At 38.6% G+C, this 22143-nt stretch overlaps 1 protein-coding gene across 1 annotated transcript; it reads right to left on the reverse strand.

The window, feature by feature from the left end:
* Positions 1–811: 811 nt before the first annotated feature.
* Slc35e3 (solute carrier family 35 member E3) lies at positions 812–16789 on the reverse strand. The gene is made up of 5 exons (XM_026386685.2): positions 16188–16789; positions 15194–15304; positions 11148–11306; positions 4542–4624; positions 812–1143 (listed from the first exon to the last, which is right to left on the reverse strand). The coding sequence occupies exons 1-5, from the start codon at positions 16587–16589 to the stop codon at positions 957–959; spliced, it is 942 nt and encodes a 313-aa protein (XP_026242470.1). The 5' UTR covers positions 16590–16789; the 3' UTR covers positions 812–956.
* Between the last annotated feature and the right edge of the window lie 5354 nt (positions 16790–22143).

Consider the following 22143-nt stretch of genomic DNA (forward strand, 5'->3'; position numbering starts at 1 on the left):
ACCACCAAGCTACAGCTCCAGTCCTATTATTAATTTTTTTAACTCCACAATAATTTCTAGAGTTTACTGAAAGTTAAAAAAATATAGAAGATAAGTTTCCTTAATGTATGCCCTTTTTTCTTTTTCTTTTTTTTTTAAAGATACAGTCTTCCAATGTTGTCATAGCTGGCCTCAAATTCCTGTGCTCAAATGACCCTCCTGCTATAGCCTCTTGTGTAGCCATGCCTATAGGCACATATTTCTGGCCTGAAAATACATGACTTTTTTTTTAAAATCAGTTTTCTACTAGAAAAGAAGTACTTTTATAACTTGATTTGGTTTTATTATCATTTTCTCCATTATATTTTGCTTTCTATAAACACTTCATTTCCAGAAATGAAGTAATTAAAATGTTGCACTAAGTCAATTAAAACAGAAATGCTAGATTTAAGTTCTAATTTGAGGACTGGGCTGGGGATGTAGCTCAGCGGTGCAGCACTTGTCTAGCAAGTATGAGGCACTGGGTTTGATCCCCAGAACCCCTTAAGCCCTCTGACCAAAATTATAATAAATCTCACATTGGGAAAACATCTACTAGCAAGTAGAGGAGTCCAATGTGTCCTTCCTCAGAAGAACATGAACACTGAAAAGCTACAGAAGGTCTGCAGTGCTGGAATACAAATTCCTTTGTCATTATTACAGAAATTTAATTTTCATCTATTTGGTATATCCAAACCATTCTATATATCCCACATAATCATCTTTGAAAAGAAGCATAAGCCATTTTGGTTTTAGAAAATTAAGTTCAAAAGAAAGGTACTAAAAAAAGTCATACCAATGAATAAAATTTGTATTGCTTTTTGTAAACCACTCCATGAATTTTGCACTGTAATTCTTTTTTTCTTTTTTGAAAGTAACTTCCACACTTTGAGTGTTCTTTGTCTTCTTGGGGGCGATTTTCTTTTCTCCACAAAATCTTAAGGACGTTGTACCAGTTTACTTTTACTTCCCTCCTGTTCACTGAGTTTAAAGTGGGTATAGGCAAGAATGCCAAATAATGTACATAAAATGCCAAGACCCTGATTAATTGATAGTGGATCTTTAAATAAAACATATCCTCCACATAATGTAATGCAGAACTTGAAGTGTCCAAACATGTTATAGCTGAGGTTTTTGGATAAGGATAAAAAGGAATAATAAGCTAGATATTAGGCACATACACACAACAAAGGCGTCCGGTGGCTGGAAACAATGCCACGAAACCCGGACTAAACAGCAGCACTTATCTAAGGAACCTAAGTGAAGTGCTGGGTCAGTTCTAGTTTCTTCAGGTAGGTTTTAGCAACTTAAAAATGACAAGATGGTGACACTGTGCTCTTCTGAGCAGGTCCTAAGCAACACACACACACACACACACACACACACACACACAGATGACTTTCTCATTTGTTCCTGTTGACCTTTTCAAAGAGCAAAGGGCTAAAATACAAAGTTAGGAATGAAATTTAGAACAAGGTACAGAGAGGATCTTTGGTACAACATTTTATAGTTATGTTGCATAGTGGTATTTCTAATAAACTTTCCCTGGCAAATGAGGTGAGATGTGGAAGGTGCCAAGGAGCCAACTCCTTGTAAACACTTTCAGTATGCTTAAGGCTAGGAGGAAAAGGGCGGGAGGGAGTGATACTATATGCCAACCATGCCACACTAGACATTTTATGTTAACACCTATTACGCACATTTCCCTTTACTGCACTCCCACTCCCCATTTTACAATTGCAGAGGTGCAGGGACTTTAAGTAACTTGCTTCAGATCAAAGAGCTTAAGTGGCAGAGTCAGCATCCAAACACAGATGAATCTCTTTAACTCCAAGTCTATGCTCTGATCTAGTATACTGCCCGTAACTCACAGTGGAATTAAGGTTTTTCCAAGTCATTCATATAAAATCCATGTGCTGGCTCCAACGCTTTAGTTTTAAATTTCTTTACTCCCCCAGCCTCTCTTAAGCAGTTCATGATATGTTAAAAATATTTTTAAAGGGAAGGCAAACTTAAACTCTTCAATGTTGCTCTTTATAAATTGGAAGAAAGAGAGAGGGAGAGAAAGCACAAGCACACAGTCTATCTCTGGTATTTCTAATTCTTCCTTTCCTCTATCAATCCTCCACTCTGCTGCAGTCAGGCTTTGCACCCACTACCCAGAATGCCCCTGCCAGTGTCCTCCACCTCAGTAAGCCCACTGATCCATTATTAGCCTTCTGTGTACCTGACCTGTCAGTGACAACTGACCCAGTAGTTTACTCTTGTCCTTCACCACTCTCCTTCCTTCCACCTAGTTCCTCTCATTAAACACTGAAGTGCCCTGGGATTCAATCTTTGGACATGTTTTTCTACTTGTTTGCTTAGTAGTCTCAACCAGGCACCTATGCACTCCAACTATGTGAAATACCCCTGGCTGAGACTTTTTCCTTGAACCCTCAGTTTATCCAAAATTAAGCACGTGACCATTTTCCTCATCTCAAGTATCCTCTGAGCTGTCCTGTCTCAGCCACCTTTGTGTCAGCCAAAACCATGTAAGTCAACCTTGTTTCCTCATTCTCCACATCCAACTGGTCAGCAAAACACACTGGCTCTACTTGGAAATACATCCCAAATCCAATCATTCCCACCATTCCACTGCTACCACCCTAGTAATAAACTACAATTATTTCTAAATTAGAATACTGCAGTAGCCTCCTGTCAGTTTCCCTCCTCTCCTAGCTCTTTCAGTCCAGTGGTTCTTAACCAGGATGATTTTGCCACATGAGCCATGTCTGAAGACATTTTTGGTTGCCACAACTGAGGGCTGGGTGTGCTACTGGCAGAGACTTGGCATGCTGCTAAACAACCTGCAACATACAAGACAGGCTTCCACAACAAAGCACTGTCCAGCCCACAATGTCAACAACCCTGATGTCATCTTCTCGCTTCAAACTCCGACGGCTTCCCAGCTCATTCAGAGTAATAGTCCTTATGTGGAGGCCCCATTCAGTCTGGTTCCGTTACCTCTCAGCCCACCATATCCCCTCCTCTGCACATGCTGCTCCATGCAGGTATCCCCGTTTCTCGGGCCTCTCACCTGCTATTGCTTCTGCCTGGAATGTTCTCTCCCAATCTGCATGGGGCAATCTCATTTCCTTCAGGTCTTTACTCAATCACCTTCCTGTAGAGGCCTTTTGACTACCCTTCCTAAAAGTTCAACCCTGTCCCCAACATTTCACATCCACTTTCCTGCTTTCTTTTTTTTCTCCTTGGCACTTAACACTACCCAACACTGTGTATGCATATTTAAAAACTTTATAGTCTGTATATATTCTGTATTCCTCACTAGAATTTAAGCCTGAGGAGGCAAAGATTTTCATCTGTTTGGTTCACTACTGTATCCCCAGTGGCTGGCATATAGTAGACCTTTGGTATGTAAGTATTTATTAAGTCAATGAGTGGTTTATAGTGGATATTCAATAAATATTTGTTGAATGAAGGAATGTCTTTAATTAGGACACATTCTTGGGTACCTTGATTTGGCAACATGATCCGCATGTCCACATCCGACTAGACTGTATGAGTTCAAATCTGGACATCACACTTCTCATCTGTGTGGCCTTAAATGAGCTATTTAACCTCTCTGTGCCTACTCCCTTGTCTGTAAAATAAAATGATAGAATGCACTTTAAAGAGCTACTGTGAGAATTAAATGGACCAATATACACAAAATGTATCTAATAGTATCTAGTATAAATTTATTTATTAAGGATTATTTTTTTAAAAAAGTGTAATTATTGTTATTTATTGATAGCAAATTTGCTATTTATTTTATTCTGTTGATATCTCAGTATTTATTCATTTGTATAAATCAGTATATTCTGATAAAACAATACTAAACTACCTCTATGATCTGGATTTGCATTTGCCTAAGTGGGGCAGAATGAAATACAAATATAAGAGAAACAGAATGACAAGCTGCATGGTGAAAATGGGCAGCTGAATTTGACCTTCAACAAATGACTTCATTTTTAAAATAAATTTTCAAAATAAAATTTTAAAACATTGAAAACAGTAGACACACCCATACGAAATTAGTACAAAGACACACTGCCAAATCAGCTGCCAGGAGTCTGAAATTAACATCTTTTGTTACATGGGTTAACCACACCTCTATTTTATTACTGAAAACTAATTGAAACTCAAGCCTCCACCCTGTTATTCATTCAACAAATATTTAATTCCACAATCTGCAAGGAATGGTACTCTAAGTTAATTTTTGTAAGATAAATAGTCACCAATTACTTAAAAAAATTCAAAAACATTCATGCTATAGCAAGTGAACTCATTTCCTCAGTTCTTATTTCTTTAAAGTTCTAAAGACTCTAGTGGGGAAATAAACAGAAAAAGATTAAAAATAATCAACACTACTCAATTTAGGACATGCATATATAGTTAGTATAAGACTCAAATAAGGTAGTGAATGTGAATTTTGGAAACATAAAAGACTACGCATTTGTAAGTTATTGTTGAAAGGATACGTGACTGGTGAAGTGTTCCCAATGATCCAATAAATGGATAAGTTCACCATGAAAGCTATTACTCCAGATAGCAGCACCATAAGCTACAAATGAATCAAAAAAATCATTAATGTGAAGCACTGCACTATAATCAAGTAAAAATACATTTTATTAGGCATTTTAAAAACTCAAGTATCAGGCTGGGAGATAGCTCAGTGGTGGAGCACTTGCCTAGCATGCACAAGGCCCAGGTTCAATCCCCAGCACCAAAACAACAAACACCCCTCAAATATCAACCATTAAAAACAAAGATTAGAAAAAGAGAATCAATTTGGGAGACCACAAAAATTGAGAGTAGCCAAACACAGAGCCTATAATTCCAGCGACCTGGAAGGCTAAAGCATGAGGATTGCAGGTTCAAGGCAACGTCAATAACTTAGTCATGTTCTAGGCAATTCAGTAAGACACTGTTTCAAAATAAAAAATGAAAAGGGCACCAGGTAAAGTGGTGCACGGGAGGCTGAGACAGGAGGATCATGAGTTCAAAGCCAGCCTCATCAACATCAAGGTACTAAGCAACTCAGTGAGACCCTGTCTCTAAATAAAATACAAATCAGTGAGACCCTGTCTCTAAATAAAATACAAAATGGGTCTGGGGATGTGGCTTAGTAGTTGAGTGCCCCTGAGTTCAATCCCTGGTACCAAAAAAAAAAAAAAAAAAAAAAAGAAAGAAAGAAAGAAAGAAAGAAAGGAAAGGACTGGGGATGTGGTTTCAGTGGTAAAGTGATCCTGGCTCAAATTCCAAGTACCAAAAAATTTTATAAAATAAAAAAATTAAGAGTATAAGAGCACAATGAATGAATAGTATTCAAAAATATAACTGCCCACAAGAATCAACAGAAAAGTCTGTAATAAAGCCTGTCTCTGAATATGAATTTTAGGTTCATTTTTCTTATCCATCTAAGGAAGAAATATTTTGTAATAATTTTTTTTGAGACAGTCTTGCTGTGTTGCCCAAACACCTGGATTCAAAGAATCCTCCTGGCTAGATGTGGTGGCTCATGCCTGTAATCCCAGTGGCTTGGGAGGCCAAGGCAGGAGGATTGTGAGTTAAAAGCCAGCCTCAGCAATTTAGTGAGGACCTAAACAACTTAGCGAGACCCTATCTCAGAATAAAATATAAAAAGGGCTGGAGATGTAGCTCAGTAATTAAGCACCCATGGGTTCAATTCTTGGTACCAAAAACAAAAACTACTCCTGCCTCAGCTTCCCTAGCAGCTGGGACTATAGTCACATAGTCACATACTACCATGTCCAGGTGTAATAAGTTCTTATTATAAAAATTATACATATGTATTGTAGAAAAATCAGGAAAAAAAAAGGATAAGGAATTCTTACAATCTCAACTACCACACCTATAAATATTTTGGCATCTACCTTCTAGGTCTTTTTCTATTGAATTGCTCATTTTTAGTCTTATTCAAATAAAGATAATAAATATTTATTGGACATCAATAAAACTGGTTCAACCCTCCTGAAAAACATAATATATACAAAGTTCCTGCCCTCAAAGAGCTTAGAAATTAGAAGACATGATATCAAAGTTTATGTTTATATGATACTTACGTAATCAGAATTGTTCTAAATATTTTACATGTATTAAATCATTTAATCCTCATAAGCAGCCATAAAATAGGTATGAAAAAAATATTATCCCTATTTACAGATGAGAGAGCAGAGTGCAGAAAGGTAAAGTAATCATCCTAAGATCACAGAGCTAGTAAAGGGCAGCACTGAGATTTAAACGAAGGCAGACTGGTTCTGGAGTCCTGGCTTTTAACCCATTCTGCCATGATGCCTCTTAATCACAGAATAATAGTGCAATAGAAGACTTGCAGCTCATGAGATGAAAAACAAGTCTACCTCACTAGCAGGCAAACAGACAATAGATCCTACATAAATTTCAAGGCAGGAGAGGTCCTTCTGGGATGGGATAGACAGAGAAGTCTTTGGATCTTAAAAACATGTATAGATTAAAGAAAGAGAGGGTAGGGTTCAAGCACAGGGACAGCATAGGTCAAAGTGTAAGTATAGAGTATGCTTACAGAACAGGGAAGAAACCAACTTGGCTGAGGATAGGGGACAAATGGGCTACTGTATCACAGTATACATAAATAGTGCTTTGTTCAAACTTACCCTACTTTATGTTTTTGGTGGTGCTGGGGATTGAACCCAGGGCCTCGTGCATTTGAGGCAAGTACCCTATCAACTGGGCTATATCCTCAGCTCCCCACTTTATTTATTTTTTATTATTTTTTTAATATTTACTCTTTAGTTGTAGTTGAACACAATATCTTTATTTTTATGTGGTGCTGCGGATCGAACCCAGGGCCTTGCATGGGCTAGGTGAGTGCTCTATTGCTGAGCCACAATCCCAGCACCCCCACTTTATTTTTTTTTAAAGAGAGAGAATTTTAATATTTATTTTTTAGTTTTCGGCGGACACAACATCTTTGTTTGTATGTGGTGCTGAGGATCGAACCCAGGCCAGCACGCTACCGCTTGAGCCACATCCCCAGCTCCCACTTTATTTTAAAAAGCATAAAATCAGGACTGGGGTTGTGGCTCAGTGACAGAGCACTTGCCTCACACATATGAGGCACTGAGTTCGATCCTCAGCACCACAAAAAGATAAATAAACAAAATAAAGATATTGTGTCCATGTATAACTAAAAAAAAAATTTTAAAGATGACATAAAATCATTTTCTATCTCTGAATTTAGATAAAATATTAGCTATGATTTAAATTATTAAGAAGCCTAAGTTCCAAGGGAAATGCTGTATATGAAGATACTTTCTGTCCCATATAAATTTTATCACTTTTAAAATCAGTATAGTTGTAAGAGGACCAGGAGTTGAATTTGTGTCCTATTTAGGTAAACACAGTAATACCTCATTTGATTTGATTTGTGATGTCTGCTAAAAAGTAAGAAAACGTGCATAAAATGCATCACTGTTAATTTTACTGGGTTCACAGAATGTCACATACCTATTTCTTGATGACTTGGCACATGATTAAAAAGACCATTACATGTTTTACTTTGAATCAATGATGCCCCCTAGAGACATCAAGGAACCAAGGTGATTTTTCCTTACATTACATAGCCTCAGCTTGCTGTACTCTTAGTTTCTTTGTACATTTTATGGACTTCCTGCTGTTTTCCTCTTTCAAAACCTGTCAGGGGTCTACCACGAAAAACCTCTCTTCTAGTTTCAAGTGTCCAAGCTGCAATATTTGAAGACCAATTAATCCAGATGGTAGGACTTTTGCAAAGTAAAAGGAATATTATTTGAGAGATGGTCCAATGATTTCTACTTTAGGATCAAGTATATACGCCAAAGTATATAAATTTGACAATAGCAAAGCTATGAACCAACATAGGTGCCTTTCAAAAGATGAAGGGATAAAGAAAATGTTACACACACACACACAAACACACACACACAGGAATATTAATCATAAAGAAGAATGAAATTATGGCATTTGCTGGAAAAATTGATACAACTAGAGACAATTGTGCTAAATGAAATAAGCCAGTTCCAAAAAACCAAAGGCTCAATGTTTTCTCTGATATGTGGATGCTAACACATAAGGGGGGTTCAAGTGGGAAAAGAAGTTCATTGGATTAGACAAAAGGGAATGAAGGGAAGGGAGAAGGGATAGGAATAGGAAAGACAGTAGATGAATTGGTCATAACTTTCCTATGTTCACATATGAACACACTACCGGTGAAACTCCACATCATGTAAAACTATAAGATCCTAATTAGAATAAGTCATACTCCATGTGTGTACAATATGTCAGAATACACTCTGTATGTATTCTGTATGTGAATGTGTATGACATATAATATATAATATTGTATGTGTATCTAAAAAGAACAATAACAAAAAATATACGAATTTGAAATAATTATTGGTCTCAGGGGCAGCACAGTAGAGTACTCAAAAATATGGTGATTGTGTGATGACTGCATATAGTCCCAGTTATGTGGGAGGCTGAAGCAGGGGAGCACTGCTTGAGCCCAGAAGTTGACAGCCTGGGCAACAGCAGACCCCAACTCCAAAAAAAAGGAAAAAAGGAGGGTGGGGAGGGATTCTGAGAGTGTAGCTCAGGGGTACAGCACTTGCCTGGTTGGGTTTAATCTCCAGAATTGTGAGTGGGGAGGAGGTGAAAAATAAGGACTTTGGAGTCAAGATGCATGGATTCAAATTCTGCCTCCGCTAATTAACTGTGGGATCACTAATTAACTGTGGGATTTCAGGTCAGTTACATAATAACTCTTTTGTCTCTAGTTTCCCCGGAGTAAAAATAGTTAATACTCACAAAGTTATGAAAGTTTAACCTCACAAAGTTTAACCTCACAAAGTTATGAAGCGTAAATAAGTTAACATTTGCAAAGTGCTTGAATAATGCCTGGAAAAGATGAAGGGTTAGTAAGTATTTGGTTAAGTTAACACCACCACCAAAAAAGACATTCCTACTGACTGTTTCAAAGGTTAAAGTTATTAGAAGTGAAAGTTCCCGATAAGTAAGGTATTATGAACTGTTTGTTTCCTCCCAAACTTTGCATAATGAAATCTAAATTGTGATAGTATTAGGAAGTGACTAAGTCACCTCATTGATCCTCACAAAGGGGATTAATGCTCTTAGGAGAAGAGACAAAAGAGAGTTTGCTTCTCCTTTCTTTCCCTCTGGTGAGGATATAAGGAAAAGACTGCCCTCTGTAAACAGAGGGCCTTATTACCAAGAACCCAACTGAGCTGGTTGGTACTCTAACCTCAGACTTCCAGTCTCCAGAACTGTGAGAAAAAAATGTTTGTTGTTTAAGCTACACAGTCCATGATATTTTGGTAATAGCAGCCTGAACTAAGACAATGGTGATTATGTTTTCTAACTTAAATGTCCTCAAAGTACATACACTTTTGATCTACCAATTCTCCTCCTAAGACTCTATTCCATAAAGGGGAAATAAAAAGTATCAGGACACACAACGCATGTATAAGAATGTTTATTAAAATGTTGTTCATAGTGGTCAAGGACTAGGAAAAAAAATTGAATACCTAAAAGGATTATTTATACAGACACTAAAAAGTATAATTTGGAGAGATTTTCATGGTATTGTTAAGAAAAGCATGTGCAGGGGCTGGAGGTGTAGCTCATGCTTCAACTAGTTCAATCTCTGAAACCTGTATGATCCCATGTTTGTCAAAAACACAATCTGTGTGTATTATATCTTTTTTTAAAAATATTTTTCAGTTATAAATGGATTATTTATTTATTTATTTATTTATGGTGCTGAGGATCGAACCCAGGACCTCATGTAAGCCAGGCAAGTGCTCTACCACTGAGCCACAACTCCAGCCCCTGTACTGTATCTTTAAATGGGTATATGTAACAAGGAGAAAGATATTATAGAACACTAGGGGTACACATGGGGAATGGGATGCTGAAGTGTACATGGATAGGAGGGACAGGGAAAAGAAATTCAGGATAAAAAAGCATATGATATGATTCTATTAGATAAAATCACTCACTCACTCACACACACACACACACACACACACACACACACGCATACAGATACAGAGAGACAGAGAGACAGACCTGTGAAATGGTCATTGTCAAAATGGTAACTAAATATCTTAGTGTGGCGGGAAGTCATGGAGCTTCCACTTTCTCCATATTTTTTTTTTGTAAGTTCAAAATCCACAACATAATCATGTACTTTTTACATATATGAAAAAATCTTGGGGGGTGCTGGGGTTGTGGCTCAGTAGTAGAGTGCTTGCCTGGCACAAGTGAGGCACGAGGTTCGAACCTCAGCACATTAAAAAAAAATAATATGGGCTGGGGATGTGGCTCAAGCAGTAGCGCGCTCGCCTGGCATGTGTGCGGCCCGGGTTCGATCCTCAGCACCACATACAAAGATGTTGTGTCCGCCGATAACTAAAAAATAAATATTAAAAATTCTCTCTCTCTCTTCTCTCTCTCTCCCCCGCCCGCCTCACTCTCTCTTTAAAAAAAAAAAAAAATATATATATATTTTTAGTACTGAGGATTAAACCTAGGAGTGCTCTACCACTGAACTACATCACTAGCTCTTTTTTTTGAAACAGGGTCTCACTTAGTTGCCCAGGATGGCCTTGAACTTGCAATCCTCCTGCCTAAGCCTCCCGAGTTGCTGGGAATACAGGTGAGTAACACCATAATCAGCTAAGTACATACTATTTATATAAAAAGAAAGCCAATAAAATTAAATGTCCAAATTATTTGTTGGCTATAATCTGGCATGGTCAGAACAGTAACCAGGCATAAGATCTGTACTGTAGTTCTGGTTTTGCCATTGACTGGCTACTGGACCCTGGAAGGTCCCTTTACCTTTTCTGCCTCAATTCTGTTGTCTGGAAAATAATCCTTACCTTGCCTTCCTTAAAAAAGGGTAATTATGAAGATTAAACATGAGAATGGATTTGAGATAGTGCTCTGAAACTAAAAAAAATATATTAAAAACAAAGATATTATTATTACACTGTTACTTAGACACTGAAACAGCTAGAACTTACCAAAGCAGAAGGTGACCAGGGACCAAATATTCCTCCCTCTCCAAACACTGGCTCAAAGAAGGGCACAACAACCAGCAACATGGCAGATGACATTGGAGCCTGGTAGTACAGCAGCTGCATTGAATTTACTTGTAATTCATGCTGTTTGGCTCCTACCCACTGAAAATTAGGAGATAAACAGGTCAGGCACAAGAGAAAAACATCACTTAATCAACGTTGCAACTCTAGCCACACAGACAGAAACATGGGGTACAGGCTGGGGGAGAGGAAATTCCTAATTATTCTACAAGATTTCTAAGATCAGTAGGATATCTGAATGCTCTTTAATTACCACAGATGAAAAGAGTTCTACAAATTCATTTTCTGATAAACTATTTTCCTCTCCATTCTTTACAAGGAAGAAAAACCCTTTCTATCTTCCTGATCCTATTAAATAGGGAGAAGCAAATGGATATAGGAAACCATATAAATCAGAGATTTTTTTCTAAGGCAGGAGTAGAAATTTAGGGGATAAACAGGAATACACATGCAATGACAGACCTCATTTCCTCCTAAAAATGGCCCAAATAAAAAATTTGAAAAGGAAGATGGGGCACAGGGCAGTTCAGAGACTAGGAGATTAACCCTGGTTATTCCAGTTGGCTGCCAAAGTATGTGGTCTTTTCAGTCACTTCAAAAAATTCAATCAATGGCATCTCTTTGGATGTCTTTTCTGTGGTAGTATCACCCCTGCCCCATTTGACCCAGGTACGCTGGATAATCACAAACCACAAAATACTGTCATTCAGTAGAAATAACACCTCAAAACCTCAAATCCCAACAGGGCTCAAAATGCTTCACAAATAGGACTGAAAAGGAGGCTTTGAAGAATGCTCAGTAAAACTGAATAAGATCTGGCAAGAACAGCAAGGCTTCTGAATGACTTCTACAAGCTTTTCTCCTGTAGATCTGGGTATCTTGTTACATAACTTCTCAGTCTATAGAAATTCAGCAAGACAAAAAAAAAAAAAAAAAGAGCAGGAAATTTGAGCCATATTCCTGCTAGTTTTAACTAAGAGTCATCTGTGAATATGAAGGACAAAGAATTGATTCTTCTGCTGCCAGCTACTGGGGGCACAGCAGTGAGCAAACATGGAGGGATGAAGAGAATGCAACTTTCCTTTCCCAGCCTCACTAGGCTCACATCCAGCCTCCACCTCTGCCACAGGACTGCCCGGAATGGTGGGCCTTGCTGTCCCTCACTGCAGTGCAGCCTGGCTTCTGTCCACAACCCCTCTAATGGCCTCCCAAAGGGCACCATCTCCTTTGACTGCCTCATCCAAAGGATACTCTGGACTAATCTTTTTTCCTATCTGCTGATGTCTTCAGCTCTGACCTCCTTCCTCTCACCTCCCACTCCTCCCACTCACCCCACAGTGCTGGCGTGGAACCCAGGGCCTCACACATGATTGGCAAGTGCTCTACCACACCCAGAGCAAGAGTTACACTCCCGGCTTTCCTTGAGTATTTTTACCCTAGCACCTTCCACAACTTTCTAGCCATTTTTACTTAGCCTGCAAGAATTTCTTTAAAATCAAGTTGCTTCCTTCCTTCCTTCCACCAAGGAGCTCCTCTTGTGTCACCTCAATAATAAATGCCATCATCTCCCCCAAGGATCCTACTCCTTACTTTCCTCACTTTCACATTTCATCAGACCCCACTGGTTCTTCCTCCCATAGGTCTCTGGAGTATCTTTCAGCTTCCCATTGCCTAGCCCAGGCCATTCCTGCCTTCCCCTAGAAGCACGGATAGGTTCCTAACTGCTGTCACCCTTTCTCACTTCCCTTAAGTACCCTTCATTGCCACCAGTGATTTTCCTTAAACAAAGGGCATAATCAAGCCACTCCCCTACCTAAACTCCTTTATGTGGTGCCTGCAGAATGAAGACACTTTTTTAGCATGACAGGAGACTGCCATCTGGTATCACCCACTGCTTGGTTTCTTCTTTCCACAGTATACTTACAGTCTAACCTCACTAAATAAATCAGGTTCTCCCAAAGGGCTCTGTACTTTCACACATACTTCAAGGAAAGACCTGTTATATTTCACTGCTGAGCAAACTCCTGTGCATCCTTCAATTTAAATTGTTAACTTTCCCTCAGGTCTTGCCTCATCACCCTGGATGGAGGGCTGTCATTTCTTCCTTGGTCTTCTTCAGGACTTGGCTCACACGCTGAAGTGACCAGCTGTCTACACATGTTTCTACAATGACGGATTATAGCTGATGCTCATCTCTGTATCCTTAAAGATGAACATAAAGCAGAAAAGATGTCTGCTGAGTGAATGAGTGAGTCAACTATTTTGTACAACTGAAGTTTACAGCTCATCACTCTTCTTTCAACTCCTTTTAATTACCCCAGCAGTAGAAGAAGAAATAACTTAGAACACACTGGGATACAATGGGCAGATACAGATTTCTTTAAAAGGGATTTTTTAAAAAAAATCTTTGTATTCCATTATATTACTTCTACTATTTACTGATAATAGAACATTTGCACATTTACAACCCCTCTTGGTCAATCTCATCTCAAATATCTACCTTAGAGATATAGAACCCTTGATTCTAATCTACAGTAGCTTTGAAACTTCTGTGAACAAAAATGGTCATACTGACATAATGAGTACTCTGTATTGAAATTATGTGTAAGTACAAGAAATTCTAATATTCAAGATACAACTTCTTGCTATTTTAGTGAATATTTAATCCATACATTTTGTTAAATGCAAAAAATGCATTTAATAAAAATAAATAGTAATATTCACTATGCCTAGTAACAAAATTTATACTCACTGAAGTGTACCAAATACGATTTTTTAATTAACAAAGCTAAATTTCCTTATTCTTTAGATCATTCTCTGTAGTAAAACATAGCATATCATGGAGCCAAGTAACAAAACTGAGTGAGCGCTTCATCCTTTCATGACACTGGTCTCATCTTTCGTTTAAACTGCTTCTCTGCTACTAAAAAATGTATTCGTGACTATACTATTTTTTCATGACAACGTTGCTGAAATGATCGTTACCAGAGAATTTAAGATGCTAGGGCTGCAATACTGAACTCCTAACATTCCCAACAAGAATGCCTCCGTTTATAACCAGTGGATGTCTGTGAAAAAAATAAAATTGGTTACACATTTTGGCTTTGATTCCCCATGCAGGCACACCCAGAAATTCCAAACCAAGGTTTTCAGTATAGAGAGAATACTGTTTCACTGCACCCTATACCATGTTCTTTTTCACCACTATATGAGAAACAAAATGACCGTGTTGGGATTTTATGGTAATAAAGTAAATGGATCCATGAACAAATTTTTAAGAATGCTGTCACAGGCAAGACACTGTGCTTGAACAAGAAGTGAGATACCCATTTCTACAAAAAACTCAATTGATATAAATAAATTATTAAAAGCCAATATATAGCAACATATTTTTTGAGGCAAAAAAAAAAAAAACAACTATGAAAGCAAAAATTTCCTTTTCTGTTCAGATGTCTGGAAGTGCACTCACTTCTTCACAGCAACTTTAAAATTAAAGGGTAAATAATAACATAACTAATGAATTCAGAAAGTAAAGTCTTAAAAAATTTTTTTTGTAGTTGTAGATGGACAGAATGCCTTTGATTTGATAATTTTTATGTGGTGCTGAGGACTGAACTCAGTGCCTCGTGCATGCTAGGCAAGCACTCTGCCACTGAGCTACAGCCCCGGCCCATTAAAATAAAGTCTTACTTCAAGTTTTGTAAAGATTTCCCAGAAAATAACATAACTTCATCCCAAACTCACACTCTTAAGCATGGATATTATACACTTACAAACAGGTATTTGGTGAGCATCACACACCCAAGTTTCTCTGTTTTCTTCTCTTCACCTTGAGTCAATTTATGCAATTATGGTTTCTTCCCAACAGTCTATTGTCTCTATACTGTATTTTCTAAACCTTGGGATACAGCTTCAAAACTTATGACATCTGCTAAAAAGGCACATAAAGGAAAAAAAAAATTACCAACCACTTGATAAAGGGATGTAACTAAAACACCAAGAGCAGCAAACACCATTCCAAGGAAATTAAACTTCACATCGTAATAAGAATTTAGGATTACACCTAAAGTTATAGGAATCTGTAAAGAAAAAGAAGTAAAATTCTGTTCAGATTAAATTCAAGAAACAAATTTAATATTCCTTTCACAGTGTCTTACAAGGCTAATAATCATAAACACATATATCTGGGAAGCAACAAATCTATAATTTTTTTTTCACTTGTGAAAATTGTTCATTCTTTTTCTTACATGTGAAATATTATAATTCCATATTGATGCTCACATTTTGTTCTATTTTGAATTTGGGGTAAAATAATGAGTCTATGCATTGTGCTTTGCAAGAAATTACCGCATGCATGCATACACACACAGGTAAGTAAATGGAACACAAAAGTAATGCCTAAACAACATGTAACTATAACAATAAAAGCATTAAGATCTTAAATATTAAAAGTTACTAAGTGCTGATATTATTCTACTGAATCTCCTTTCATTTAAAGATGCAGATGTCTCTGCAGTATGTCCTTGCAGACATATTTTGAGACATTTTTTTCTAGACCTTTTCACATTCATCATCTGTGGTTTGATTCCCTTGGGGAGAAGGGCTGTTTCTCAGTTTGAGCTTGTACAGATATCCTGATACACTGAACTACACTGCACCCCTCTTTACAGCTTTCTTTTCTTTCCAATCACAGAATTTGAAGATTCCATTAAACAGTAGTTGCTAAAACCCACACTAGCACACCCTTCTGGACTAAGAGCCCAACAAAGGCTTTCTTACCCCTGCATTCCCAAATAAACCCTAAGTTCACATGCTCATAGAAAATGACTCAAGAAGATGGGAAAGAGCGTGACGCAGGTTAAACAATGTACATTCAAATTTCCCGGAGAGAAAGACGTCCAGGAGGTGGGGTTCAGGAGTTAAGTGTTTAGGGATGTGCGTCGGGCATCTGGAGTTACTCACCAGCGTGAGCTTTATCCTTGTGGAGAAGCTTTTCTGGTAGCAGAAGGTCTGGATGGCTATGATCACCGGCGTTGTCATGGCCTTGGCCAGCTGATAGGTGCCTATGGTGTTGTTCTGCAGAGAGAGGTTGGTGAAGACCACAAAGCCACAGAAGCTGAGGGCCAGGAGGAGGAGTTTGGTGGGAGGCAGAGTTTTGGGAGCAAAGATGTCCAGCTTCTGGCAGATGTACAAGCCCAGCCAAGTAACCATGAAGTGCACCAGGGTCAGGCTTATGTTGGGAAAGCCGTGATGCACATAGATCCATTTATTGAGGAACACGATGCAAATGGACACTAGCAGGTTGAACAGGAGCCCAGCAGCTATTCGCCCATTGCCCCGTACTCGGTCAGCCAGCGAAGCCATGATCCCCGCCGCTGGCCGAGAGGCGACACCCGCGAAGCCGGGACTGTCCAGCTTCCGAAAGGGATGCCCAGCCGGTCTCCGGCTGCCGTTCCCCTCCACGCCGCGTCCTCGCAGACGCCGGCCTTACGATCCAGCCAGGCATACACTAGTCGAATTCCGAGCCAGTAGAAACCTCAGCGACTTACACATGCTCCACCGCCGCCCAGTGAGCCAGCGAGGACGCGGCAGCACGTCCCCGGCCCGCCCCACCTCCGCCCATGGCCACGTGACTCGGGGCGCCAGCGCTTCCGCTGTGCCTGAGTAAGCAGCCAGTGCTACACTGCGCAGGCGCACTGAGCTCGGAGCGTGGAACGGCTGGTTTTTGGCTCCTATCTGTAGGTCCCGCATAATATGCCCAACCTGTCCAACCCTGACTGGTCAACTGGGACCCCTTTCTGATGGTTTCCGTGGGTTCACTGTCTAGATATGGTACGAGTGGGATGTGCAGATACTGTTGGCCAATTTCACTTATGAGGCGGATGGTGAGCAATTTCGAGTCTTCGCTTGACTTTTCTACAAAACATATTTTAAAACGTTTTTCTTAAAATATCCGAACATACTGAAAAGTAGAGTTTGATGGCCCGTCATATACTCAGGGTAGATATAACAATATTTTGGCACATTTGCTTCAATTTTTACTCATGTATCACATCTTTTTTACCCTTGAATACTTAGGTGAGCCTAAAAAGTAGGCACATTTCTCCGTATTACCACAATACTGTTTTCACTCCTGAGGCTTAACAGTAACCAGTATCAAATATCCAGTCCAAGTTTCTGGAGGTGGAAGGGATTTTAGACTTTGAGTGTATGCTACTTAATTGGTCTCTAGAAAGTTTGTGCTAATTTATATTCATGCGGCTACAGTACGGTTGATTTTCCTTACTGTGAAAAACTAGGAGTGATTTTTCAGTAATTTGATAAAAAGAAAGTGAGAAATTGTGCTTTTAATTTGCAGGCTTTTTATTTCCAGTGACTTGAGTAGTCATAGGATTAGATGAGTTATTTGGTATATTTCCTGTTTCTATCTGCTCATTTTGTTTAGGGGTACTTGGCTTTTTCTAATTGATGTATAGAAGGACGTTTATGCTTTGGTAAGTTCTTTGCTGACTTCTCCAAAGTTATGGTTAATAACTTTGAGAGTTTCTTCCACATTTTAAATCAGTTTTTGTATTTTATTTTTCTCGAAAACTGTCCATTTTACTTAAATATTCTACTTTTCAATTTTTTTATTTATATTTGATAGCGGAATGCATTACAATTCATATTACACATATAGAGCACACATTTTTCATATCTCTGGTTGTATACAAAGTATATTCACACCAATTCGTGTCTTCATGCATGTACTTTGGATAATAATGTCCAACACATTCCACCATCATTTCTAATACCATACCCTCTCCCTTCCCCTCTCACTCTTCTGCACTATCTAGAGTTCATCTAATCCTCTCACACTCCCCCTCACTACCCCAAATAAATATTTTAATATACTTAGAGTAGTATGTAGTATTTTACACTGTTTCACCTGTTGTCCTGTATCATTTTTATTATTATGCATTTGCATTTGTCCCATGATTAGCATTGCCAATATGTTGTATATTTCATTGGTCTCTTCTACTGGTTTTGTTCCAAGTCATTGATTTTTTTTTTGGAGACTCAATAGTTTTTTTGTTGTTGTTGTTTTGGTATTGGGGAGATTGAACCCAGGGATGCTTTACCACTGAGCCATATCCCCAACGGGTTTTTATGTTGATACACGGTCTCACTAAGTTGCTGAGGCAGGCCTCAAAATTTGCAATCCTCTTGCCTCAGCCTCACAAGTCATTGGAATCACAATAGGATTACAAGTGTTATAGATTTAAAAAAAAATTTATTGGTAGTTGTAGATGAACAGAATGCCTGTATTTGTTAAGTGATGCTAAGGATTGAACCCAGTGCCTCACCATGCTAAGCAAGCATTCTGCCACTGAACCACACTCCATCCTGTAACAGATATTTTTATTTAAATGAGAAAAATTTAGAATAGCTTTGGCCACTGTCCTTAAGTCAGTGTAATATTTTCATTGTCCTTAATTTCTAAGTAGTTTGATGGAAGGTTTTAAATTTCTCCTTTGTTGTAATAATTATTCAAATATTTATTGAACACTTGCTATGTATCAGGCAATACATCTGAACTAGACTAGACCCTCTTTCATAGAACTTAGAGAAGACTAGTATTAAACGATTAGAAATTATAATGAGTGTTCTAAAATAATAAAACATAATTCTGTGAGTGTATAAGAACTTACCCTAAACTTGGGGAAGAAAGGTAGTCAAAGACTTCTTTAAGGAAATGGTTCTTAAACTAAGAAAAGAATGAGTAAAAGTTGATTAAGCATTGTCTAAAGTCTAGCTCTCCTAACATGCTCTTCCTGATATATTCTATTGTGTGTGCTCCTCTTTCTACATCATCAGACTTTACTAATTGTTACTGTATTTCATGCCTTTTCCATTATATATTTTATTTTCATCCTCCCTTCCAGTTTGGAACAATAGAAGCCTATCTGACTAATGATTTACAAGGCTTAACTTTACCTATTCCTTTAAGAGCACAGAGGAACTCTATTTAGTTGCTTCAATTCACTCTTTTTGTGATTATAGATTTGGGCGAATAATCTTAGCATGTCTGACAAATTATATTTTTGTAATCCCTTATTTCTGATATTTGAAACTACACACTTATGATTTGGATATGAGATGTTCCCACAAAAACTCGTGTGTTAGGCAATGCAAGAATGTTTGAAGGTGAAATAACTAAAAGATTATGAGAGATATAACCTGAACAGTGGATAAAAGCCATTTGATAGATAAATAATTTGAATAGATAACTGGTGGGACCTGCAGACAGGTTGGATGTAACTGGAGGAAGTAGGCCTGGGGGCATACTTTGGGGATTATATTTTGTCCCTGGCTCCTTGAGTTCTCTCTCTCTCTTTCTCTCCTTCCTGGTTGCTATGATATGAGTAGCTTTCCTCCACCCTGCCCTTCAGCCATGATATTCTGCCTTACCTCAGGCAGACAGCAGTGGAGTCAGCCAACTGAAATTCCAAGCCAAAATAACTTTTCCTCCTCTAGGTTGTTCTTACCAGGTATTTCAGTCACAGCAATAAAAAGCTGACTAACCTGCAGATGGTTCCTAACTTACCATTGTTTCAATGTAAATCATTTGACATTTGAAGATCCAGAAGTGGTAACACATTCAGTAGAAACTATACTTCAGATTTAATCTCTAGCAGTATGTGATACAATATTCTCCCATCATGCTGAGCAATAGCAAAGCCCTATAGCCCTCAGTCAGCCAGGCAGTCATAAGCGTGAATAACTGATATTTTGCAGTGTACCATGATGCTAAGCAATGATGTTCAGTAGCTGTGTATTAAATGCATTTTAAACTTAAGGTATTTTTAATTTATGAAACTTTATTGGGATGTAACCCCCTCCTAAATTAAGAAGAATCTGTAGTTAAAATATGCACTCTGAGGGCTGGGGTTGTGGCTCAGTGGCAGAGTGCCTGCCTCGTACATGTGGGGCACTGGGTTCAATCCTCAGCACCACATAAAAATAAACAAACAAAATAAAGATATTGCATCCATCTATAACTAAAAAATATTTTAAAAAATATGCACTCTGAAATTTGGGTTAAAGGATAAATATATTAGGACTGAGGATGCAGCTCTTAGCATGTGCCAGGTCCTGGGTTAGATTCCCAGCACCATAAAAAACAAAGAGCTAAACTATAGTGGATCTCAACTGACTTATATTTACCAATCTTGTTACTAAAAGCCTTCCTGAGTCTAACCCTATCTGTGTTAGTTTTGTCAATGGGACAAAAATACTTGAAGAAATAACTTATGAATAGCAAAGATTTTGGTTCATAGTTTCAGACATTTCAGCCCATTGGTCACTTGTCCTTATGGTGGCACAGCACATTATAGCAGGAGCATGTTGCAGAGCAAAGGTTTCATGTCATGGTGGGCAGGAAGCAAAAGAAAGAGAGTAAGGGGTCAGGGTCCCAATACCCACTTTGTGTGCATGCCCCAGTGACCCAATTTCCTTCCACTAGGCCATACTTTCACCTTTTCCCCATAGTGCCACAGGCTGGCAACCAAGTCTTTAACACATGGCCTTTGGTTGGACATTTAAGATCCAAACCATAATGTTATTCTTTTTCTTTTTGGTGGTACTGGGGATTGAACCCAAGGACATTCTACCACTGAGCTATATCCCCTGCCCTCTTTTATCTTTTGAGGTATGGTCTCACTAAGTTGCCCAGGCTTGCCTCCAACTTGGGATCTTCTTGCCTCAGCCTCCCAAACCACAGGGATTACATGCACCACTGTACCCTGCACCTTAACACCATTTTTGTCACCCACCCAGTTTTTCACTATTTCCGAGTCTATACTTCTTCAAGGCAATTTAGTTGGTTAATTGGCAAAGTGGTAAAGTGCAGGTGCCCTCATCCTAACCACAGTCCTGAAATGTGATTATAAGTCTCACTTGGTATGTCAAAATAGAGTATAATCTCACAGCTAAAATGGGATGAGAGTAAAATAAAACCCAAATCTCTGGTTCTATGGCCCACTTGTGTGTGTGTATGTGGCGGGGGTGGGGGGGTGGGGGGTGGGAGATAGGGATCTCATCATAGTTGCTTTGGCTGCCCTTGAACTCCTGAGCTCAAGCAATCCTCCTGTTTTACCCTCCCAAGTAGCTGGGACTGCAGATAGGCAGCACTGCACCCAGCTTTATTAGTTTTTGTTTTGTGTGTGTTGGGCTTGAACCCAGGTGCATTTTACCACCAATCTACATTTCTAGTTCTCCCTTGCCCCTAGAGGCAAGATCTTGTGCTAATTTAATTAGCCTCCTGCTTCAATCTCCCAAGAAGCTGGGATTATAGGTGTATACTACCATGTCTAACTACATTTGAGTTGTCTTTCCATTTGATTTTTAATTTTTTTTTAGTTGTAGATGGACACAATATCTTTATTTTTATTTATTTTTATGTGGTGCTCAGGATCGAACCTAGGGCCTCACACATGCGAGGCAAATGCTCTACCACTGAGCTACAACCTCTAGCTGCCCATTTGATTGTTCAAAGATAAACTTACACTTAAATGTGTAAAGCATAATTGTATTGGGTTGGTGGGGTTCTGTGAACTAACCCCAGGATCTTTCACACTAAGCACATACTCTACTACTGAGTTAGACACCCAGCTTTCAACTGTATAATTTTTTGACAACTGATACACCTATGTAATCCCTATCAAGATATAGAATATTTCCTTTACCCCCAAAAGTTCCCTATGTTCCTTCTCAGAAAATAGGGTGTCCCTCCCCTGTAAAAGTCACTATTTTAATTTTTTTCACCATAGATTAGTTTTAACCAAGAACTTCATATAAATGAATGAAATAACATGTAATTTGACTTCTGTTGAATTTATGAGTAGTTATTTCCTTTTTATATTACTGAGTATGAACA

This window comes from Urocitellus parryii, chromosome 5, assembly GCF_045843805.1.
Source record: "Urocitellus parryii isolate mUroPar1 chromosome 5, mUroPar1.hap1, whole genome shotgun sequence".
NCBI lineage: Eukaryota > Metazoa > Chordata > Mammalia > Rodentia > Sciuridae > Urocitellus > Urocitellus parryii.

Bases quoted from the DNA above. Each gene is read 5' to 3' on its own strand.
- Slc35e3 (XM_026386685.2), bottom strand. From the start codon at position 16,589: ATGGCTTCGCTGGCTGACCGAGTACGGGGCAATGGGCGAATAGCTGCT. The intron at 15,305-16,187 runs GTGAGTAACTCC...TTTTCTTTACAG, and splicing joins CAAGGATAAAGCTCACGCTG to ATTCCTATAACTTTAGGTGT. The intron at 4,625-11,147 runs GTAAGTTCTAGC...ATTCATTTGTAG, and splicing joins CCTGGTCACCTTCTGCTTTG to CTTATGGTGCTGCTATCTGG.